The 23710-nt window shown below is 35.2% G+C and overlaps 6 protein-coding genes across 7 annotated transcripts; 3 read left to right on the forward strand and 3 right to left on the reverse strand.

Moving 5' to 3' along the window:
* The first annotated feature begins 229 nt into the window (after positions 1-229).
* On the forward strand, positions 230-2195 carry LOC119601274 (pre-mRNA-splicing factor CWC25 homolog). Its single transcript, XM_037952102.1, has 3 exons — positions 230-314; positions 381-597; positions 662-2195. The coding sequence occupies exons 1-3, from the start codon at positions 297-299 to the stop codon at positions 2116-2118; spliced, it is 1692 nt and encodes a 563-aa protein (XP_037808030.1). The 5' UTR covers positions 230-296; the 3' UTR covers positions 2119-2195.
* Positions 2166-3896, reverse strand: LOC119601275 (phosphoglycerate kinase). Its single transcript, XM_037952103.1, has 2 exons — positions 3649-3896; positions 2166-3548 (listed from the first exon to the last, which is right to left on the reverse strand). The coding sequence occupies exons 1-2, from the start codon at positions 3708-3710 to the stop codon at positions 2363-2365; spliced, it is 1248 nt and encodes a 415-aa protein (XP_037808031.1). The 5' UTR covers positions 3711-3896; the 3' UTR covers positions 2166-2362.
* A 1097-nt stretch (positions 3897-4993) lies between these two features.
* LOC119601317 (multiple epidermal growth factor-like domains protein 8) lies at positions 4994-16086 on the forward strand. Of its 2 annotated transcripts, XR_005231209.1 has the most exons (7): positions 4994-5804; positions 5868-6101; positions 6603-6785; positions 6848-7425; positions 7909-14150; positions 14239-15512; positions 15570-16086. XR_005231209.1 is itself a non-coding variant. In XM_037952162.1 (6 exons), the coding sequence occupies exons 1-6, from the start codon at positions 5403-5405 to the stop codon at positions 15432-15434; spliced, it is 8835 nt and encodes a 2944-aa protein (XP_037808090.1). In that variant the 5' UTR covers positions 4994-5402; the 3' UTR covers positions 15435-16086. The 2 variants fall into 2 exon arrangements, 1 of the variants encoding a protein (XP_037808090.1); XM_037952162.1 differs by having other exon boundaries at positions 14239-16086.
* Positions 16087-18360: 2274 nt separating this feature from the next.
* LOC119601300 (probable ribosome production factor 1) lies at positions 18361-19843 on the forward strand. Its single transcript, XM_037952135.1, has one exon. It carries the CDS (start codon positions 18512-18514, stop codon positions 19757-19759), a length of 1248 nt encoding a protein of 415 aa, XP_037808063.1. The 5' UTR covers positions 18361-18511; the 3' UTR covers positions 19760-19843.
* A 46-nt stretch (positions 19844-19889) lies between these two features.
* On the reverse strand, positions 19890-20644 carry LOC119601280. The gene has a single exon (XM_037952107.1). It carries the CDS (start codon positions 20637-20639, stop codon positions 19890-19892), a length of 750 nt encoding a protein of 249 aa, XP_037808035.1. The 5' UTR covers positions 20640-20644.
* Positions 20645-21113: 469 nt separating this feature from the next.
* Positions 21114-23267, reverse strand: LOC119601299 (peroxisomal biogenesis factor 19). The gene is made up of 4 exons (XM_037952134.1): positions 22986-23267; positions 22681-22801; positions 22319-22622; positions 21114-21889 (listed from the first exon to the last, which is right to left on the reverse strand). Exons 1-4 carry the CDS (start codon positions 23035-23037, stop codon positions 21485-21487), a joined length of 882 nt encoding a protein of 293 aa, XP_037808062.1. The 5' UTR covers positions 23038-23267; the 3' UTR covers positions 21114-21484.
* Positions 23268-23710: the final 443 nt, after the last annotated feature.

The raw sequence follows: 23710 nt of genomic DNA on the forward strand, positions 1-23710 counted from the left end.
ATAGGTCAATGTTTGTCCTTAAACTCCGTATAAACCCTTTTTCAGAAAATGAGTTTTTCGTCCATAAATTGCTTAAATGTATCGGAAACAAGGTTATTTTGAAGGTAAATACTATATTCTTTGGTAAATACTGTATAATGAAAAATAAATCTCATATAATATTCATAACTGGTGTATGGTATCATACGGTCGACCACGCCCGACTATACTTTCTTACTTGTTTTTGTTTATATTATCGCATTGTGGCGGACGCGTTTATAAATTTTATAAAAAAATATAAATAAAATAAATTTAAAATGGGAGGAGGAGATTTGGTAATTTATAATTAAATTTAAATGCTTTTCTACAAATAATTCATTAACACTTCACTATTACAATAGAATTTAAAGAAATCATGGCATCCACATACGATGAAAAACCAAGAAAGGGTATGGAAAGCGGAACAAGCCAAAACGCAGGAAGAAAAGAAACTTAACGATTTACGTAGAGAAATTGAAGAGGAAAAAAATCGTGAAGAACTAAAACGTATCGGTAGAGAGAGTGGTGTTCTGGGAGGCAGCCATGAAGGTGATAAAAAACTGGACTGGATGTATAAAAGTAAGTTTATAGAAACGTTCAAAGCACTTGTGCAGATTTTAATGCGTTTATTTCTTAATCACAGGCTCCACAGAGTTAATAAATCGTGAGGAGTACTTATTGGGACGCAAAATTGACAAGTCCTTCGAAATTTTGCAGGCGGAGGAAAAGGAAAAAGAGCAACAAAATCTTGTAGGAGTTAAGCAGCCATTGAACCATGTAGAACACGAATGTGTACCATTTTCTATACGAGCCTATAAAAATCTACAAAATTCTGAACAAGTAGATCTACAACGTAAAGTAATGGAAGATCCTTTGATGTTGATTAAGCAACGAGAAATGGAATCACGTAGAAAAATTCTCGAAAATCCCGTCAAGTTGAAGGAATTACATCGTATTTTGAAAACAGATGAAAAACTCAAGAAGGTATCGAAAAAATCAAAAAAATCCAAAAAGAGTAAAAAATCCAAAAAGAAGCATAAGAAAAGAAGCAAGTCTTCATCATCATCTTCTAATAGTAGTTCTGATAGTGACTCTGACTCAGATTTGGATAGTAAATTGGCTAAGAAACTCAAAGGTGGTCTGTTGGATAAAGACGAGGCATCCAGTATGGGCTTAAATATAAATAAATTATTAGATTCAAAATTTGAAAAGATATCACAAGAACTGGATAAAGCGGCCGGAAAGGGTAAAAAACGTTCGAAGAAAAATAAACCCCGAAGTGATGAGTCAGATACAAACGACGATTCAGACGAAGAACAAAATCATACTAAAAAACGTTCTAGATCCGTATCTAAAAACAGAAAAGTTTCTCACAATGATAAAAGATATAATAAATATGAAAATAGAGGGAGATCTAGATCTCCAGCTAACAGAAATTATTCGCAAAGAAGGCAAGATCGTAGATCCAGATCTACTTCAAGATCACGAGATAAAAATAATTACAATGCAGTTAAAAAGTCTAACTATTCACATGATCGTAAAAGATCAAGATCTCTTTCTAGGGACAGAGTACACGAAACAAGCATAAGATCTGCTAATCGCTCACGATCTCGTTCTAGAAATCGCAAAGTAAGAAATCGCAGAGAATCAAGATCACTATCCAGATCGAGAGAATATCGAAATTCAAATAAACGTAACACCAGATCACGTTCAGTGTCTAATGTACGTTTGCCAAATAAACGTAATTCAAGATCACCTTCAACATCTAATAAACGTCCGCAAATACAAGAAACTAGCCGATCCACTGCTCAACGTTCTGGTAGACTGACGGAGGAAGAAAAGCAAGCTAAATTACGAGAAATGATGTCAAATGCAGCATGGCGTGAAGAGGAGCGTACAGAGGTGGTACGCAAACATCGGGAAGAATATGCTCGCGAGGAGGAACGCCACACAACAAGAGAATTCGATAAAGATTTTCTCAATAAGGAAGTTAAAAAGGCCATGGCCAACCAAACTTCAGTGGGTTCACGTCTACGCGCAAATTTAAATAATATTCAAAGAACTTCAGCAGCAATGAATTCAAATTTTGCCAGAAAATAAACATATTATATTTCTAATTAGGAACACATAGATAAAAAACACAAATATTTTAATTTAACATTTATTGAACAACTAAATAACGTGTATACATCTAATTTTACATACATAGTATATTGTTCATCATGTGTTGAGGTACCACTGCTTACATACAGGCAAACCCGGCAGTATCGTATGCCAATGTAATATGCTTCCAATTAAAATTGTGCTTAATAATAAAATAATTTAATAGTAGGTTTCCTTGTATTTAGGCATTGCTCAAAGCGGCAACACCGGGTAAGGTTTTGCCTTCCAACAATTCCAAGGAAGCGCCGCCACCAGTGGAGACGTGGGATACCAAAGATTCGGTATTCCATTTAGCACAGCATGAGGCGGTATCACCGCCACCAATGATTGAGACACAGCCATTTTTAGTGGCAGCTACAACACCATCCATAATGGATTTGGTGCCGTTGGCGAAGTTGGCGAATTCAAAGACACCGGGGGGACCGTTCCAAACGATAAGTTTAGCACGAGCAATTGGAGCAGCAAAAGCTTCTCTAGTTTTGGGGCCTACATCCAAACCCATGTGACCATCAGGGATACCACTTTCAATGGTAGCTTCACTTACGGCAGCATCTTCGGCGAATTTGTCACCGCAAACAAAGTCAACTGGCAAATGAAGTTGAACATTGTTCTTCTTGGCCTTCTCAACCAAATTTTGAACAATCTTGGAACCTTCTTCATCGAACAAAGAGGAGCCAATCTTCATGTTGTTTAATACCTTCAAGAAGGTGAAGGCCATACCACCACCAATGATCATTTCGTTGACCTTGTCCAAGAGATTTTCAATCAATTGGATCTTATCAGCTACTTTAGCACCACCCAAAATAGCCAAGAAGGGGTTTGGTGGGTTATCCAAAGCCTGTGAGAAATATTTAAGTTCCTTGTTAAGCAACAAACCAGCGGCACGCTTTTCAAAGCCTTCGCCCATCATGGAGCTGTGGGCACGATGAGCAGTGCCGAAAGCATCGTTGACATAGACATCACCCAACTTAGCCAAGCTTTCACGGAAAGCCTTGACTTTGGCAGGGTCAGCTTTAACCTTAGCGCCGCTATCATCAACACCCTTGCCTTCTTCTTCTACGTAGAAACGCAAGTTTTCCAACAAAATGACACTGCCTTCAGCGGGATTTTTGCATTTTTCTTCTACTTCAGCACCAACGCAATCGTTTAGGAATGTAACGTCCTTACCAAGCAACTTCTTCAATTCTTCGGCAACAGGGGCCAAAGTATATTTGGCATTCTTATTGCCATCGGGACGACCCAAGTGGGACATCAAGACAACAGATTTGGCATTTTTGGAGAAAGCATATTTTACACTGTCCAAAGCAGCCACAATACGTTGGTTACTGGTGATTTTACCATCCTTAATGGGGACATTGAAGTCAACTCTAAAAAATTAAGGAAAGAATAAAAATTTGATTACATCAAAATCAATTTTGTCCTCAATAAAAGCACGTCCATAATCTGCAGCTAAAACTATGTAATTACCTCATTAATACCCGCTTGCCGGCCAAATCCAAGTTTTCAATGCTTAATTTGTTTAAAGCCATTTTTAGAAAATTACTGCTGCTGACAACTTTAAGGATACGAATTGAAGTTCGGTCTGCCGCTTCAATGGGATACAAAAATTTTCTGAACAAGTCACTTAACGGTTGAATGTCAAACGAAGGTCATTTGAATCAATGTCTAGCAAAAAATCAATGTTGATTATATAGCTATTTTTGTCAAATAGAGCGATTTTAATATGAATCTATGGGGGGAATTATTATAGATGTTAGGAGCTATGTTTTTTGTAGAAATGTCGGTATAAAAGCCAATGCTCTGAAAAGAATCTATACATTAACCACATTTTATATCATTGTTTTAATTTATAACAATTTAACAATAAAATTTTATTTAATTATTAAAATACTTTAATAATTTATGTTGGTGTTTTTATATACATTTTAAAGTTGACAACACTATGCATGTGGAATTCCAGCGATTTTTCAGTGTTACCATTGGAAAACAATACTTCTGCTTCTATAAATCGACTTTTTTTGAAAAAAGTCAAAGTCGATTATTTTGTTAAAAAAAGTCGAGTTTGTAAATCAAAGACGGAAAGTCGATATAAAAAGATAATTAAAATCTAAGTTTCTTACAGGCAGATATGTTTTTTTGTTACAAATGTACATAAAAACAAAATTATCCTAAAATCTAAGACTAAGACTCTAAGACTAAGAAAACAATTAATTCAATAATACTTTTATTTTTATTGCAAATGTTTTTTTTTTTCATTTATAAACAAGACAAAACTTTTAATATAAATATAAAAAGTAAACAATAGCGACAAAGGTTGGAAAAAATAGAAATTTGATATTAAAAAAGTCCGAAAAGTATACAATTTCAAAATTATATAAAGTTAAAAGGTCGAAAAATCTACTATATATTTTGTTAATTGCAAATAGTCGAAAGTAAACTTTTCAAAATTACAAAAAGTAGAAAAGACGATTTTTTGTAGGGTAAAGAAAATACGCACAATCGAATTTTGTTGAATTAGTCGAAAGAGCATATTTTAAAAAATCCAAAAACGTAAACTTTTTCTTATAAAAAATGACAAAGAAGACAAAAGGGACGAAAATAAATAAATATTCACAAAGAATTGTTTTATTCATAAACAAAATACAATCAGCTGTTGAAATGACTTCACCTTGCATAAATTCGTTTTGTTTTGCATTTGCTGTTCAATCGAATGATAGTTTTCACAAAATTCAGTTTTTGTATTGGTTATTCTAGTAAACACAACCCTGCAGACCTTCAATCACAATAATTTCAATGCAAAAAAATTTTGACAGTTGAGGGAGTTTTTTTAGCAAGCACAAAAATTTTCCATTTCTCCAGTAAACAAGAAAATTTTACAATTATAATAGTATATTTTATATTAAAAATTAAACAAAATGCATTAAAATGTTATTTATACCTTAAAGTTTATAGACAATATGAAGTTTTATCCGTATTCTAACAGTTACTAGTGAAATTTATGTGCTAAAAATTGTGTGTAAAAATTTTATACACAAAAAGCGCCCCTAGGGGTGCTCCGCTAACGAATGAAATAAGAAAATATTAAAAAGAAAAAACAAAAATACAGCCACAAAAAATGTTTTCGAAAAACTTGTTTTTTGCATTTACGAAACTAGTTTAACACAAAAATTGTATATATTAATTAAAAAAACACAAATTTCACAAATCCACAAACGCTTTAAATGCGTTCAATTAAACTCTTAATCTTAATATGCCTGCTAGCATTGTTAAAAATTCAACAACAGCAGCAGACAGTGCTAGCAGAACGTATATCATTAGTACCCAGTCAACAACAAATGCATTATCATGCTCCCTGTGATCGTAGCCGTAAAGTTTTCACTGCTGAATACGGTGAGATAAGCGACGGACCAGCCGGCTTTAACTATACCCAAGATTCTCACTGCGAATGGCTAATAAAGGCACGCAATGATAGTCAGTTCATAACCTTGACTTTTCACAGTATGGGCACTGAGTGCTCCTATGACTATATCTATGTGTATGATGGTGACTCCTTTAACTCAACACTGCTTGGCAGTTTTAGTGGACGTACACAGCCCCAGCGTTTGGTGGCACGTAGTGGCAGTGTATGTTACTATGGGTTAAATATTTATGTTGTGATTTAATTTTCTTGTTTATTTTATTCGTAGATGTTAATACTCATGTATAGTGATACGAATTATGTATTAGATGGATTTCGTGCATCTTATTACATATCGAACTGTTTAAACAACTGTCACAATCATGGCAAATGTGTGGGTCATCAGTGTGTGTGCCATGGTGAATGGGTGGGTCCAGATTGTGAAGATGAAGCTTGTCCTAATAAATGCGGTGAATCACAAGGAAGAGGCAAATGCCTTAAAGGAGTTTGCCATTGTGAAAAGGTAAGTGAAATTGCAAAATATCATAATGTATTGGTGGTAGTCTTCATATTAGTGCAAGCGAAAAATTTAAAACAAGAAGATTCTTGAATTCAAGTCTGATGGTTTGTTAAAGTCAATATATAATAAAATAGACCGAAATAAATTTACATAGCCTCCATACCTAAGTCCGAATGGAATTATACTAAAACTTTAAGAAATGCTTTGGGTATGCAGCAATCATATTAAACTATACCAAAATCAGTCCATTTTTTCATATTGATTTGCATAGATTATACAGTAAACAATGGTTTAACATAAATGTCCTGAAAGCGTTGCTTCAAATGACGGTATCTGCAGCCTCTATATATGCAACATTTTCTCTGCTATCCCCAAATATGTATGGTTATAATCTATGGAGTTTGTAAATTATTTTTAGCTTTCAATACTAACCATTGTTTAAGACACGAATTTTCCAGAAAACACAATATCTACATACATATGTATATATTTATAACATTTTAGGGTTACAGCGGTAGATTATGTGATTTATATGAAAATCCCCCAGGAGGTAATTGGCGCTGGATGGCTACCGATGCTGAAGGCATGACAGCACGTGCTGCACACACTGCAGTCTACATTGAAGAGGAAGATGCACTATATGTATTTGGTGGTTATGATCTTAACAATGTCATTAGCACTTTACAGGTATTTTCAGAAAAAAACTAATTTAACTAAATTTTAAACATTATAACACATTACTCCTCCAGATTTACCGCTTTCAAACCAGCCAATGGGTTGATGAATGGGGCATAGCATTACAAAATCGACGTCATTATTATCATCAACCAAAAATCGATCATACCTTACTCAAAGCCGTCTTACAGCATAAAAACGAAGAGGAGGCCAAACTTTGGGGTCTCAATAGTGATGTTTCAATATTTCGTAATATTCTTTATACTTTAGCTGAATCAAATTTACATCAACGTCGTACACGTAGTTCACAGCTGCTGACCACAGTGAGTGTTAACTCAACCGATGAAGAACTGTCCGAATATTTGGAGGATATTTTAGAAGAAGTTACAGATCATAAACCGCATGGTCGTTATGGTCATGCGGCCACGGTTGTACCAGGAGGGTTTGTTATATTTGGTGGCAAACAGGCAAATGGTAGTTTCTTTAATGATTTATGGTTTTATAATCGCACCGAAAATGGTGGTAAATGGAAACAAATGGCTTTGCAGTCGAAATTGAAACCTCAACCAGTGGCACGTCATACATTAACTTATGCTGGAGATTATTTATATTTGTTTGGTGGCAGTTTACAAACTGGAGAATTTTCGTCAGAGTAAGTTGAATAATTGTTTTTAATACAAGTGGGAGTTTTTTGTTATAATTTAATGAAGGAGATAACATTTACTTACAAATGAGAATATGATAAGCTAGAAGGAAACAAAGTGAACATAACAAAATAAATACTATATTGCTAACAGAGAATAGGCACTGATAAGGATTTGATCTAATTCAATCTAAGAAGCTTTTGTGTTAAATAGCTGATGTTTACAATTAATACAAAAGTATTGAAAATGATAAGAATGGAGAGTGTTTTTTTAGCTCATTGCAATTAAACTTGTATAGGATTCGAACTCGAATCTGAAATAATTTATGCATTTAATAATAAATAATAGTTTTACTGAACTTAAAAGCTTTTAAATAATGCAATATTAAAACATGAATAAAAAACAACAATGTAAATTTTTATTTTTTGTAAATATTCCCCCACACTACTTATGAATTCAAGATTTCATTTAATTCTTTAATTTATTTTTAGTATATATCGAATACATTGGCCTATTACAAGCACTGACAGTGACAACAATTTAGAATCTGAATGGGAGCTGGTACATCCCAGAGGTGGCAAAAAATTAGATGTACGTTTAGCAGCTCACACCACAGTATATTATAAGGCTACAAATTCCTTAATAGTATTTGGTGGCATAATGACAAGTCTGGCACGTTTTTCAAAACTATCTGATCGTATATTTGCCTTTCAATTGGATAAATTACATTGGACAGAAATTCTATATCCGCGCACAGCTTTAAGAGATACAAATATACCCAGAGAAAGAGCCTTTCATACAGCAACTGTTAGTGGCAATTATATGATTGTTTTTGGTGGTTACACTCACCGCCATAATAAGGATGAAATATGTTATGACAATCAAATGTATTGGTATCATTTATCATGCCACATCTGGATAAATCAAGAGGTATCGGCAGAGGACAATATTTATCCCAAAAAGCAGGGAGTATTTGCTCATGCTGCGGCTTTGCGTAAAAATAATACTCTACTTATAGTGGGCGGTTACCATGGTAATGTAAATGCCGATTTATTTGCCTACGAACTGCCCCAAGTGCTACGAGCAAATGGCATATTTGGCTATAACCCAGAAATGGCTTGTCGTTATCACAATTCACATACAGCCTGTTTATCGAATCCCGAGTGTGGTTGGTGTTCGGCGGATAGTAGTTGTTATGGTCGTACTATTGGCGCCAATTGTACCAGTAATTTGCAGACATCCCGCTGTCCAGGTATATGTCCTTCTTTGGGCGATTGTCACTCCTGTCTAGTACATGGTACTCAATGGCTGAAGACATCAGAGGGAAGCGACAATTATTTATCGGTGGCCAGCAAGCTGGGCTTGAATGAATGCACCTGGTGTGTACAGAATGCCAAATGCCATCATCGTGATGATAATTATGGCATATGTGGAGAAGATACCCCCTCACACAGTCCCGGCTGGTGGGGTGAACAGGGCACTGAAATACGCCAGCCCTCGCAGTGTACACAAAATGATCGTAGACCCGGTTTAACCTATATTAAATATCATTTTCCTGTCAACTTAACAATGCCCGATTTTGTGGCCATAGTAAATGCTACAATGGTGGACTTTGCTTCACCTACACCCACCACCCAATACGAACAGAAAATGGAGGGTGAAATGCTTGCCAGACTATTGGGTTTCGTGCGCCCGCAAAAGCAATGGGAGGAAGAACCTACGGAAATACAAGTCTGCACCAGCTACTCAAATGCCGTCTTAAAAGCTGGCCTTGGACGAGATTTGAATGCTCTTAAGGAATTGACTAAACAGTCCTCGAATCAATCCTATTGTAGTAATGTAGAAATACCCAGCACTGAACAGCCGTTCCTTATAGATTTTCAAGCACGACGAAGAATTGGTTTGAACAATATTTACAATACTTATCAAAAAACAAAAATGGAATTGCAACATATCTTCCACGGCAATCTTAATGCATTTACCTTTGAATATTTAGAACCGTATTACTCGGGAGAGAATTGTTCATTATACACCAACTGTTTGCAGTGTTTAACCGATAATGCTTGCGCTTGGTGTTCTCTAAAATCTCAATGTATGACGAAAAATGTTAACGAAACTGATGCTTGCAGTTTAAAAGTGCAAGACGGGAATGTTACAACCGTAAAGTGGGAATACTTAATCAATCAACCCAGTCACTGTGCCAACTGTTCGAATTATGTTTCATGTGAGGAGTGTGTGGATTCGAATTTATGTGAGTGGTGGGCGGAGGAGGCACGCTGTGCTCGCCTGGGTAAGTCGGAGAATAGTGTTCGTTCGCTGCAACAATGTCCGGTACAATGTCGTCTAAGGACGAATTGTCATGATTGCCTAAATGAAAGGGGGCGTTGTGTTTGGTGTGAAGCTAGGTCGGCCTGTTTTAGTTTTGCTGTCTATACCAGTGAATATCAATTCGGCATGTGTCGCGAATGGTTAGATCAATCGGTGAATCTTCATACGCCAGAGGAAACGAATAGTATACAACATACTAGACCCGCCGCCCTTATACCCATACATCAGCAAGCGCCTCCCAAGCAGCAGTGCAAATCTTGTGCCCAATATCGTAACTGTACAACTTGTTTACGTACCCTGAGTTGTGGCTGGTGTTTCGATCGTGATAATCCCATCGAAGGCAAATGTATGCAGGGTGATTTTAGTCGTCCTTTTGGTAACTGCTCTTTGGCTTTGAATAGCTCATCTGTTCATGATGCTGAATGGGCTTATGCCCAGTGTCCAGACGTCGATGAATGCGGCTTGGGTCTGCACGATTGTCATAAAGAAGCCAAATGTACAAATACTCATGGTTCGTACAATTGCCATTGCCGCCGAGGTTTTGTTGGTGATGGCCGTCTAACTTGCTTGCGTACTTGTTTTGAGTCCTGTGTCCATGGCTATTGTTCGGGTGCCCCAGACTATGTGTGTCGCTGTGAGCTGGGATGGACAGGTGCGGACTGTTCTATCAACTGTGGTTGTCACAACCACTCCACCTGCAATGAACGAGTGGGCAAATGTGATTCTTGTCAAGCCTGGACTGAAGGAGAACGTTGTGAACGCTGCCGTCAGGGAAGTTACGGCAATGCGACATCGGCAGCAGGTTGTACGCCTTGTGAGTGTAATGGTCACGGTAATCAAGATTTGGGCATATGTAATGTCAACAATGGGGAATGTTATTGCAAGGATAATACAGAGGGCATTAAATGTGATCGTTGTTCGCCAGGTTTTTATGGTGATCCCAAAGATGGTGGACAATGTTATTATCGTTGTGAGTCACGTGGCATGTTGCGTGATATAGGACGCAGTGGCATCGGTTCCTATAAGGCCTATAAATCGCCCTGGGGTGCAAAACTAGAGGTTAAGGAATGTTTATGGATTTTGGAACCCAAAACTTTGCAAGCTGAAAAGTCATTACTACAAGTGGAATTTGAATGGAACTCATTGGCTATGGATTGTGATGATAATGCCGTTTACATATACGATAGTTTGCCCGATTTAACAGGGGTATCGCAGCAAAATCAATTAATATCGGTTGTGTGCAATCCCTATACTTCCTCCCACATTATAGAAGCCAGATCAAGTCATGTTACAGTGTATTACAAACAAGGCGGTGGTCTAAGAAAACACTTTGGCTTTAATGCCTTGTACACGGTAAAGAATTGCGTGGCCAACACCTGTCTACATCCTCATATCTGTGATGACCAGCAGAGATGTGTGTGCCCAGCTGGCTATGTAGGCGCCAAATGTGAAATTGAAATCTGTCCGCGTAATTGTAATGCTAAACGTATGCAGGGTTATTGTGACACTGATTATGGCAGATGTATTTGCAACCAGGGATGGGGTGGTAAAGATTGTGGTACCGCCATTAAGTTGAATCAAATAACTGTTACCGAACTATTTAACACAATGTTACTTTCGGAGTCTTATGAACATTTACGAAAAACTATACCACGTTTTGGTCACACAGTCTGTGCTGATAGGCGAGGTTCTTTATGGATGTTTGGTGGTTATTCGCCCTCTCATGGTCCACTCAACGATTTTCGTCAGTTTGATACAAAAAATGGTACTTGGATGCAGGTTACCGTAGAGTCAACACCAGAAGATAAAATGCCTTTGGGACGTTACTTTCATGCAGCTGAAATTTATGTTAAAAAACAAACAATATTTATTTATGGAGGCATTACCACTACCGGCTTGTCTTCTGCTCCTAAGCCCGAAATTTTAGCTGATTTCTGGCAATTTTCCATACAAAATCAAAGATGGTCGGAATTTGATTTAACGGGTCATCGCATTAAGCCTCCTGCCTTAGCGGGACATACTCTCACCTACACGCGTAATAATGAAAGGGAATCTTTAATACTTATCGGTGGTATGACCTTAAATAAATCACGTCAGTTGGAGTTGTGGGAATTTAATTTGGAGACTTTTAGATGGGAGCAGTTATTGGCTTTGGGTGTTAGAATGCCAGTGTTGTATGGTCATACTACAGTGTATCACAGTGAAAAACATATAATGTATGTATTTGGTGGCTATTCCACTGAGCCGCAGAACAAGTTGTATGCTTTGCATTTGCAAAAGATGACATGGACTGAATTACCTCCCTTTAGGGATCTAAATAGACCGGATTCGCTATTGCCCCGAGCCAGATACTTCCACTCGGCTGTCACCACCGATCAGTATATGATTATATATGGGGGACGCAATTTCCCCTATAATGCGAGTGATGTTTTAATAGCCTACGTTTACAACTGCAATCAATGGATTCGTCTAACGGAAGATGTACAAATTGTGGGCAGTTTACAGACCTCTACTTATGCTGAAGATATATCATTGGACCATGACAACAATGCCATCTATGTTATTGGAGGTTGGGATGGCAGTGCCGCTCAAAGTCATGTCACGAAAATTGTCTTACCTAATGACATCTGTCAACTTTGGAGTGCCGGTAAATATTTGTGTCGCCATTATATGGGCTGTAGTTTCTGTACAGTGTCGGCGAATTTTGTAACATCATCTTACTGTTTCTCGCATGGCCACAGTAATATCTGCAACAATGGAAATGGTACTTTAGTATACAACCACGGAGCTGCTTGCGATGATGCCTGGATGGCTAGGCGTAATTGCTCAAGTTTCTCTACCTGTACCGCCTGCTTGGCATCATGGCCTTCTCATGTAGAGACAACACCTGTGTGTCAGTGGTGTGATGAGTGCGGCATAAAGGGTAGATGTGTACCAGCCGGAGTAGACTGCGAAAGGCGCAGTACATGGTGTACTAAAGAAGTTAGTGTAGGTCTACTGAATTTGTGTCCCCAACCGCAATGTCATACACTACACTGTGAGTCGTGCATTCTAAATGAAAACTGCGAATGGGCTCAAAATGAATTGGGCATTATAGAATGCATAACCAAAGAATTGGTAGAACAAAATCAATATAGAATTATAGGACAATGCCCACAACCCTGTCATCATTATAACAACTGTTCGAATTGTTTAACCAATATGGATAGTGAGCAACCCAAGGATTGCAAATGGTCTACAATGCTTAACACATGTCTCTCGCCACAAACTCAACCGCTTTTATGTGCTGGCGGTGTTTGCGGTTTAGTGTTGGAAACAAATGAAACCGACCACTGCCCTGAACCGTGTCATGTGTATACACAATGTTCTACCTGTTTGGAACATGCCCATTGCGGTTGGTGTGCCCGAGAGGGCTTTAATGGTGATGGCATTTGTACCGAAGGCTCATTGGAGAATAAACAAGAATATCCTTCAGGTTCAACTTGTGATCTTATATACGCTTCGCTGCGCAATGATTCTCAATTAACGCCAGCTGATGTGGTCACCTGGAATTATGTTAAATGTCCCATAGAAAATGAATGCACAAATGGACATCACCATTGCCATCCCATCTCGGAAAGATGTATAGATACTGCTAACGGCTATCGCTGTGAGTGCGGAGAAGGTTATAAGTCTGAAAATGATACTTGTATACCTGTGTGTACACAAGGCTGTGTGCGTGGCAATTGTATTTCGCCAAATAAGTGTGAATGTGATTTCGGTTACGTAGGAGCAAATTGCAGTATCCAATGTCTGTGCAATGGACACTCGAATTGTAAAGGTCCAAATCTTCTTGACGAATGTATTGAATGTCACAACAACACTATGGGTGCTCAATGTGAAAAATGTCAACCTTTATTTGTGGGCGATCCACGTGAGGGTAGAGCCTGCGTTCCTTGTCATGAATATTGCAATGGCCACACCGATTCCTGTATAGCTCATGATTCCGATCCCGGATTCTTTAATATGACACGAGCCGAACTAGAACTAAATCTTCCAGAAGGGCCTTTGGCAAATGCCACCTGTTTGCGTTGCGCCAACAATACGGCTGGCGAACGTTGTGATACTTGCATTGTAGGCTATTTTAGGGGTTCGGAAGATCATCGCAAAGAATGCAGGCCGTGTCAGTGTCATGGCCATGGTAATATATGTGATCCTGTTACCGGTGAGAAATGTAACTGTGGCAATAATACAGAAAGTGATGCCACCTGTACGGCGGGTGGTGGTAAAAATTCGGCTCATCTTTGTTGGAGTGTTCAATGCTCAAAATGTCGTGATTCGTATGCCGGCAATCCCATAGATGGTCATCAGTGCTATAAGCAAATAACCGTAGAGTCACGCATGTGTTTCGATGCTAAACCTATAGGTAAGTTAAGAAGGAATTTTCACTACAATTTTGTAAAACTTTTGCAATTTGCATACATATATAAAATATTTAATGTTCTATTCCACAGAGGAATGTAAAGCGAAACCAGCCGCTCTCAAACCTGGACAAACAGTTTTCTTTGTCATCCAGCCACGCTTTATGAACGTTGATATACGTGTCATTATCGATGTCACTCAAGGTGAACTGGATGTTTATATGTCACCACAAGATGATTCGTTTATTGTGGAAACGAATGAAACTACGGGCTATCATGAAATCTATTTAGACAATCGTTATAATTGGGGTCCCAAAATGAAACGTTCACATCCCCTAAATGTGGCTCAACCAAAGTACGACAATTCGAGTAGCAGTGCCACCAGCAGCTTTTCAAAACTAGTAATGACCGATAAACGCAATAGCTACTATATGCCACACATACAAGACTGCAAGAGTCATGGTGGTCATAGTTTTTCGGTTAAAGATCAACATGCCAAGGATTTGAGCACACATGTTACCTTAAATCATTGTAACACGCTGTTGAGATTGTTTGGTTTGAAAAATCGTTTGGTTCTAACACTACCGCAACATGCTCACAACTTAAGCGCTACACGATTCTTTATAGCCTTGAGGGCGAGTTCTGGACCTGAGCCAAGTTATGGTTCTGTGGTTTTCCGTCAGGATCAGTTGCATATTGATTTGTTTGTTTTCTTTTCGGTGTTTTTCTCCTGCTTCTTTTTATTCCTGGCCGTTTGTGTGGTAATATGGAAAGTAAAACAAACAGCCGATATACGCCGAGCCCGTAGACAACATGTGGTAGAATTATTGCATTTAGCCAAACGACCCTTTGCCTATGTATTCTTAGCTTCCAATTCATTTGATACCGATAGTCCTCATCCCACAACTTCGTCTTCAACGTCTTCGAATCGAGTTGTACGCAGTGCCACGGGAGCTCGGTCACGTCATCATCAACACAATACAGCACACTCCCAACTGCCAGAGGTTTTGTTGATTGCCATAGAACCTACATCGGATAATTTAGCAGCAGTTGGCACGGTATTCGTGAGTTTACCGGGACGCTATAAAGCTCCTCTTAGTATGGCATTGGGTTCCACATTAATTTCCTATCCTCCACGTCTTTATCAAGTTAACAATCGTCATTATACCCGACCACCAAGAGGTAATTCGGCGCCTGCCGCTGGTAGTGGTGCCGGCGGTGGTGGTGCGGCGAGACAAGCCCGTCAAGGTGCCATTGAAGAAGCATTGCCAGTATATAATCTTGGCTAACAAGAAATAGTTGTTGTAGTAGTCATTTAAATGGAATTTATAACAAAAAGACAAATACACGAGTGCATACACAAATAAGTAAGTATGACACCATTTGCAATTATGTTTCAGAACTTTTTAATTTGAAAATTTCAGAAATATGTACATTAAGAATTGGATTTAAATTGGATTTTTTGGAAATTTTTAAAATTCAAATGGAAATTATTGATATGCAATTAGAAAATTCCGAATATAATTGAAAATGTCTGAAATTCTATCGGAAATTTTGAAATACAATTACAAATTTCAGAAATACAATTATAAACTTAAATTAAATACTATTAAAAAGGTGTGAAATGCAATTAAAAATGGTGTAAAGCAAAAATGAACAAATTACCCGTAAAGGTAAACAAACCACAGCGCATAGTCAAGGCGTTCTTTAAACCCCTTTTAGAAAATCTAGTGAAATGATATTTTTTAAATATTATGTAAGTAATCAAAACCAATTTTTATTTTTTTTTTTAATTTTGTATATTTTTTTCACAATATATTTACTTAGTTTTAAGCATATTTTGTAAGAAAGAACTGTGCAACCCATGTTGAATTTAACAATTCTCAAAATAACATTTTTTTTTTTTTTGAAAATTTGTGTAGTGTGTGTATTTTAAGTGTTCTAACAGTAATTGTTTTAATATTTTTCGTCATATGTGTTTTCAATTCAAATCAAGTAGGAATGATGGAAATGTGTAGTTTATTCTGAAATGTAATTGGAAATTTCTCAAAATCTATATTTAATAACACCGAGAGCTAGATATTTCTATATAATATTTCTAACTAAAATTATAGTACTTTTATTATTTGCATAAACCACATTATTAAACAACAATTATAGAATTTCTCTGGTTTGAAATGATTTCCCCACTTCCATATTTCCCCTTTTTTGACAGCAAGTAAATCAAAATGTTTTTATCTGCATTTTTTTTAAGACTTTCTCTAAGTATAAGTTTCAAAGTGCAATAATCTCTTAACAAAAATGATAATTTCATAATCTCTTTGTAAAACCATATAATTCGTCAATTCTATGAATATATAAATCAATCAATATATAAACACAATTTTATAAGAAATCGTAAGAAAAAAAGAAACAAACAAAAATTATAACCAATACAATAATTGTACTCGAAAAAAAAGTGAAAAAATTAAACACAAATTCAAAATACATACTAAACATAATAAATAACAATAATTTATTTAAAAAATATAAATAAAATGTTAACAAATCGAACAAAAAAAAAAAAAAAACAAAAATAACAACTAATTTATAAAACCTTTGTAAAATGTACATAATTTTTAATAAGAACTGAGTAAAACATATAAAAACTAATTTAAAAAAAAATAAATTAGTTGCTCAAAATGTGTATTTTGTAAATGTATTATTTTATTTTATTTTTTAATCTATGTAATTTTAAAATTATTTAGTTTTTAGTTTTTGTGCTTAAACATTTATTTAGTGTTATATATTTATATAAAGAAAACATATCTCTGTCTCTCACTATAACTGCAGCTCTCTTCCTTTCTCTCTCTATTTCTCTCACCAACAAAAGAAAATACGTAGTTAGGTTTATTTCGATATTAGTTCTTCCCCTTCCTATTGTTCTTAATTTTCTAAGAATCTCACTTTTATAATGAATTATTAATACTTTGTTAATAAAATATATTTTTTAAGGTATTTAAGTTATTTTGGTGTTGTTTATATTCTAATTTAATGTAAAATTTTAAATACATATATATTTTTTGAAAATTATCCTTTTTTTGTTTCGCCCTAAATTAGTTTTTAGCTAAAATTTGTTTCAAAATCTTGATATATTTTTTTTATATACATACTAATGGTTGTGTTTTGTTTATACAATTTTTTTGTAATATATTTTTTTATTTTAACCATATTTGTTTTATTTCATTTAACATTTTTTTATTAAAAGTTTGATATTTTGTTTGAATATATAAAATAAGTACAATAAACATAAAATTAAGCATAAAAAATAAATGACTTAATTAAATGTATGGAATTATATAAAGAAATAAACATTTTTAATAGTGAAATTGTATTGAAATATTAAAATGAATAAAAAAATAATAAATAAATTTTGTGAACAAATATTTAAAGTTGAGGTTTAGTTTTTATTTACACAAAAAATTGGCTAAAATAATTGTCTTGTAGATATACATCATTAGAAACAGGCCAACAAATTTTTAACCCAGAGACCAAGGATAAAGGATAGAGTATCGCTTAATCCGTTATCTCAGAATTTCTCTATCACATCAGGTTTTCAAATATCAGTGCTATAAAATTCCTTGTTATTGGTCATATTTGAGTCGTTATTACAGCGCAAAAATTCCGAAATACCTGTCTTTCAACTTAAAAAAATTAATATCTTCATCTTTCTTCGAGATATCTTAACCTATGGATTGGAACAAAAATAAAATTACAATTGTATTTGCAGATATATCGTTCGAAAAGTTTTTACAGTAAAATAAAGGCAATACCACTTTTTTAATTAAAAGTAACTTCAAGCATAAAGTTAAGATATCTCCAAGAATGATGAAGATATGACGGAGGTTAAACCTTTATTTTATAGTCGACGGATTTGGATTTCAGATAATATAACACATTTTATAAACGAAGTTGTCTTGCCGTTGTTATCAGGCCTCAAATATTGGGCTTTACAGTTTTTACGACACATAAAACTGATATGATTGAGAGATTATGAAGCCAGATTCCCCATTCAGCATTCCTTAATCCTTTAGAAATGTGCACTTGGTCTACGGATTTCAAATTTTGTTGGATTCGGATAATTTTTTCTAAAAATTGCGTGAACATACCTATTTACTACATAATCAACAAATGTACTTATTTATGCAACGCTGTGAAAGAAATTTGTTGTTTATACTCACACTGAACATACCAAACGAAATCATATTGTTAAAAAAAATAACAACACGTGCACGTAACAGAACGAGAAAAGTGAAAAAAAAAACTGAAATAAAATTATTAATTTATCATAAGAAAGCATTAATTTAGCAATTTTTAACAAAACAAAATGAAAACAAAACAAGTTAAACAGAAAAAACCCATTGAACCAGATAGTGATTCTAGTTTTGAAGAGGAGGATGATAATAAACAAATTGACGACATGTTGGGGGATTCAGACGATGATGATGAAGAAATGGAGAACGGTGATGTTGGACCTGTTACCGATAGCTCTGATGATGAAGAAATGGATGATGAAAAGCCAACAACAAGTAAAAATGCAAGAAAATTGTCAGCAAAAGATAAAAGTAATGAAGAAAATGACTCCAGTGAAGGGGAAGATGGTGGTGATGATGACGACGACGATGAGGATGATGATGAGGAAGACGATAAAGAACCTGAAGTTAGAATGCCTATTATAAATCCCTTAAGTTTGATGCGTAATAAGGAGCAAAGAACGGCTTTGTTTCGTAAAATGAAAAAGGAAAAGCATAAAAAGAAAATGCAAGAACGTAGAGCTAGACGCAAAGCCGGCGTTCCCAGAAATCCCGGTCACACTATAGAAAGTTTAAGAGAAAAAGATCAGACCACAGTCAATAACTTGGATGATTCAGACAATGAGGAATTACGCAAAGAATTACAATTGGATGATTTTAGTTCGTATTTTGAACGCTCCTACGAACCCAAAGTTCTGATTACTTTTGCCGATAATCCGGTGACAAAAACCCGTAAATTTGGTTTGGAATTGGGACGTATATTTCCCAATGCTTTGGTGAAAATCCGCAATAAGTCATCCGTTAAGAAAATCTGTAAGTCGGCTATACGCGAAGAATACACCGATGTTGTTATCATCAATGAGGATAGACGCAAACCCAATGGTTTACTCGTTATACATTTACCCAATGGACCTACTGCCCTGTTTAAAGTATCCAATGTCAAGTTAACATCCGACATGAAAAGAGATCACAAAGAAATTACCAAACATCGTCCTGAAGTTATACTTAACAACTTTACCACACGTTTGGGTTTGACGGTGGGTCGTATGTTGGGTGCTCTATTTCATCATGATCCCGAATTTAAGGGACGTCGTGCTGTTACTTTCCATAATCAACGTGATTACATATTCTTCCGTCATCATCGCTATGAATTCACCAAGGAGGGAAAACGTGTTAAATTGCGTGAATTGGGTCCCCGTTTCACATTGAAATTGCGTTCTTTACAGGAAGGTACCTTTGATAGCAAAACTGGTGATTATGCCTGGATTATAACGAACAAACGTCATGCTCTGGAAGCCTCCAGACGTCGTTTCCATTTGTAGTTGTGTTTAGGACCGATTTCTTTTGTTTTTAAGTTTCAACAATGTAATTTTTAAATACATTTTATTAACATTTTGTAAAAAGAATGAAGCAAAAGTTTATTTCTTTATTTAAGATTTAAAATTAGTAAGTTTAACAGTTGCGTATACTTTTATCCACTAGTTTGGAAATGGCTGATTTTAAATCATTTATTGCTTTTAGTTTCTTTAGCAAATCATCCATGGAAATATTAACATTTTCCAATTGTTGGCCATTTTGTTCAAATCGGTTTTTAGCCAATTTTAGACGCTTATGCATTTCCTCTGTTGTTAAAACTTCACAATTTGGCAAATCCTCGTCTGAACTCAAAATTACCGAAAGTAATGCAGCATTCTCTTCATTAAAATTAAATCTGCGGTGTACACTATGTTGTCCTTCAAAATCATCAATTACAATTTGATCATTTGAATCAATCCGTTCGGCAACAAAGTTCGCTCCATGCAATGCCCCACTATTGGTCATAAGTAATTCTATAGCCGTCTCATTAACGGGAAATGTGAGCTCTTCAATTTGCTTTATTGCAATGAAACCATTTTCGGTTCTTTGAAAACCTGGATGCAGATCTAATAGATTAAGTAAATGCAACTCTTCATCAGTTAAACAGTAATCGTTAATATTGGATAATATACGTTGTAAAAAACGTTGGCAGAGTTCTTCCGGGCTATAGTCCATATATTTAGAGCCATTTTCGGAATTCACGGTGTAAAAATCCAACCATGTCCGGTAATTGTTTATGAATAATATACGTTTATAATTAAGAGCGTAAGTTATTTGGGCCCAATCTAAATCTTCAGAATCTGGCAAAACGATTTGGTCAATTTGAGAATTGCTTGAGTTTTCCATTGGCGGGGAATCTTCCATTGTTGTTATATAAGTAGTTCTTCAAATTTTGATTTGGAAAATCAGTTGAGAAGTGAATTTGTAAAAGAGTTGCATTTCAACGCTACAATTAGTGTGGTCAACATGGTGGGATTATAAATCTACTTTAGGACAATCGACTTTTTGTGTGAAAGTCGACTTTGTAAAATAGTCGAAAAATGTCTATTTCTTGGTATAGTTCTATTATAGAACACACCTAAGTCTTCATCGGCCCTGTTGTGCTCTTCTTTACCAGTGTCTTTAGTGGGAATAGAACCCACGACCTCCGGTCCAAAAGACTAGAACACTAACCACTTACCCACCGGAGGCCTAACAATGACAAAAATTCGGCTATCTTGTTAGAGAACCACAAATAATCGACCAATAAGTAGGAAAAAGTGTAAAAAAGTTAACAACGAACCTTCAAACCAAATTAAAAATAAATAAAATTCGCACATATTACTTTCGATACTTTCGTAACATTCTATTTAAGAAAATAGAATCTGTATATTTATTTCCTTTTTAAAATCCTTTGTCATTAGCAAAAATAATAATTCCTTTTCAAAATGTAAATTTAAATAAATGCATTTTATAGCATTTTTACAATAACTTTTTTTTTTAAATAAAAATTACTTTTTTTTGTAAATAAAAAAAAGTTTAGACAAATAATAATAAAAATAAGAACCGAAAAACCACAACAAGTAGAAAGGCCTAATACTACTAGAATATTTAAATAAAAATTATAAAAAGAAGAAAACGCATTTAGATGTGAAATTAAAAATAAATTATTTTGGGCATAAATTACAACAACGACAAATTCACACTAGCTACTACATCATGGGACATTGGGGATTTCCAGCAGCGGCACCCGCTGCAGCAGGATCCAACATTGGTAAATCACCAGCAGTTTCGGCTAAAATTTCTTCGGGTGGCTGACCGTATTCTTGCAATTTACGCATATCATCTAATACAACTTTGAATTTTTCACGTTTTTCCTTGGCAGAATCATTGGGATTTTCACTTTCCAAATGTCCTTCGATAATTTTATACAATTCCAATTGTTTTTCATAGCGTTCTTTGTCTTCGGCAGATATTTTATCACCATTCTCTTCCAAGTATTTGGGATATTTTTCCAAAAGTTCTTTAATGCTGGGCAAAAGAATTTCAGCGGACAATAGTGATTGCATCATCCCCTCCATGAAAGGTAGGAACATGTTGCCGTCATCGGTACCGGCCTGTTAAAAATAAAGTGGTATTAATAAAAAGTTTTTTATCATAAATTAAGAAGTTATTTAGATTAAAAATACTTTGAAGTCAAAATCGGAGAAAAATGTAGATTTTTTATAAATTTACAAAAGAATTAATGTCGACTTTTTCACTCCAGTCGAAAAATCATATTGTGGAAATTACAAACGGAACGACAAACTTATATGTATATACCCTTCTCCTGAAGGTAACTTTTTTTAATATGGGATTAAGGGCTGTTAGCAAAAGCAAGAGCCATATTGAATAAGACCAGTTAATTTATATTAACAATTAATTCCTTGCATTATCAATATTCACTTGACAATGTTTTCGAATATAGATTTTAATCGTATTCATACAGTGATCAATATTTGTCAACTATAGACCTAGGGTCAAATAACTCCAGAAAATTTACTTACATTTTCCAAACTCAAACCGCCAAACATTTGAGCGACATCAGTTTCTGAAACGGGGGCATTCAAATTATCAGTACCCTCTTGCAAACCTTTCAAAGCTTGGGCTATACTATCGGAATATTTGGCAACTTCTTCATCACTGGCTGAGTTTTCACCCTGCAATGTCATGGCAGCAGCTTCAGCCATTTTCTTGAAACCAGCTAAAATTTGATCAGGATCTTGAGGCAAAGGAGCAACATCACCACTGGGAGTATCAGGGCCACCGAACAATGTGTTCATGCGTTCGGCCAATAATTTTGCCTGTTCTCTGTAAAATAAAATAAACTTATAATTTGTATTATAATTTAATTGTTACAAAAACTTACAAAAAGAATTCCTCTGAATCACCAGCTTGCTCACCACTTTCTCCTGTTGCACCTGCTGTGGCAGCTGCATTAGCATCATTCGATGAACTTTTATCATTTTTAGCAAAGTCTTGTAGAGCATCTAATTAAAAATATTAAATAGAAAAATTTAGTTACATAATTTCAATAATTTTTTAAAGATTCACTTTTCGTAGACGCATCGCATCAGTAGAAAATTTATACACATTTTAATGTGATCGTTGGACTTGTTTGCAGCAAGTCATTTTCTCTGATATCATTTATTTATTTAATTTTTTAGAACTTACTGTCTAACAATTCGTTGAGTTCATTGTCATTGGGTTTTTGTTGATCAGCCATTGCACGTGATTTGTATTTGCACTAGTTTTTTGTTTTATAAAAATGTTGTAACAGATTCCCTTTCTATAAATATTAAATTTTCTTCTGTCTTTCTTTTTTGTTGGTTAAAATTTCTTCTTGTCGAAGAAAAAGAAAGGGGAAATCTGAAATGTGGAAGTGCGTAATTATTATCATGCACTCAATCCGGGGCGGGTATTGTTCGTTCACCAAGTGTTGCCGGTTTTAAGATACATTACTATTCCTGTAAGGGGTAACTAAAAAGGCCACCTTAATATTTAAACACAATATAAAAATAAAACTAATTATATTGAAAATTGATGCTTGTAATGTTATATAAATATTAATAAATAAGTTTTTTTAGCTTTTTATAATAAATAATGCTTTAAAATAATAATTTGAAATTATTGTTTCTATTTATTTTTCCTTAATCCCTGAAAATTTTGTAAACATTGCAGCGTAGAATACTGATAATCATATGTTGTCAGTATAGGGTGTTTCAAAAAACATAATTATATTATTGTGAATGATTTTGGAATTTTTCATAAATCACAATGAATGCATTAAATTTCTATAGTAATTACAGTAATTTCATAAGATATTGGGAAAGTAGTGTGTTGTACGCATCCTAATACGGGTTTGGCTGAGGGTAGCACTCAATCCCCAACCTTTTTTT

Source organism: Lucilia sericata, unplaced genomic scaffold (genome assembly GCF_015586225.1).
Source record: "Lucilia sericata isolate MDLA Ls3-8-SP2 unplaced genomic scaffold, ASM1558622v1 Contig000154F_arrow, whole genome shotgun sequence".
Classification (NCBI taxonomy): domain Eukaryota; kingdom Metazoa; phylum Arthropoda; class Insecta; order Diptera; family Calliphoridae; genus Lucilia; species Lucilia sericata.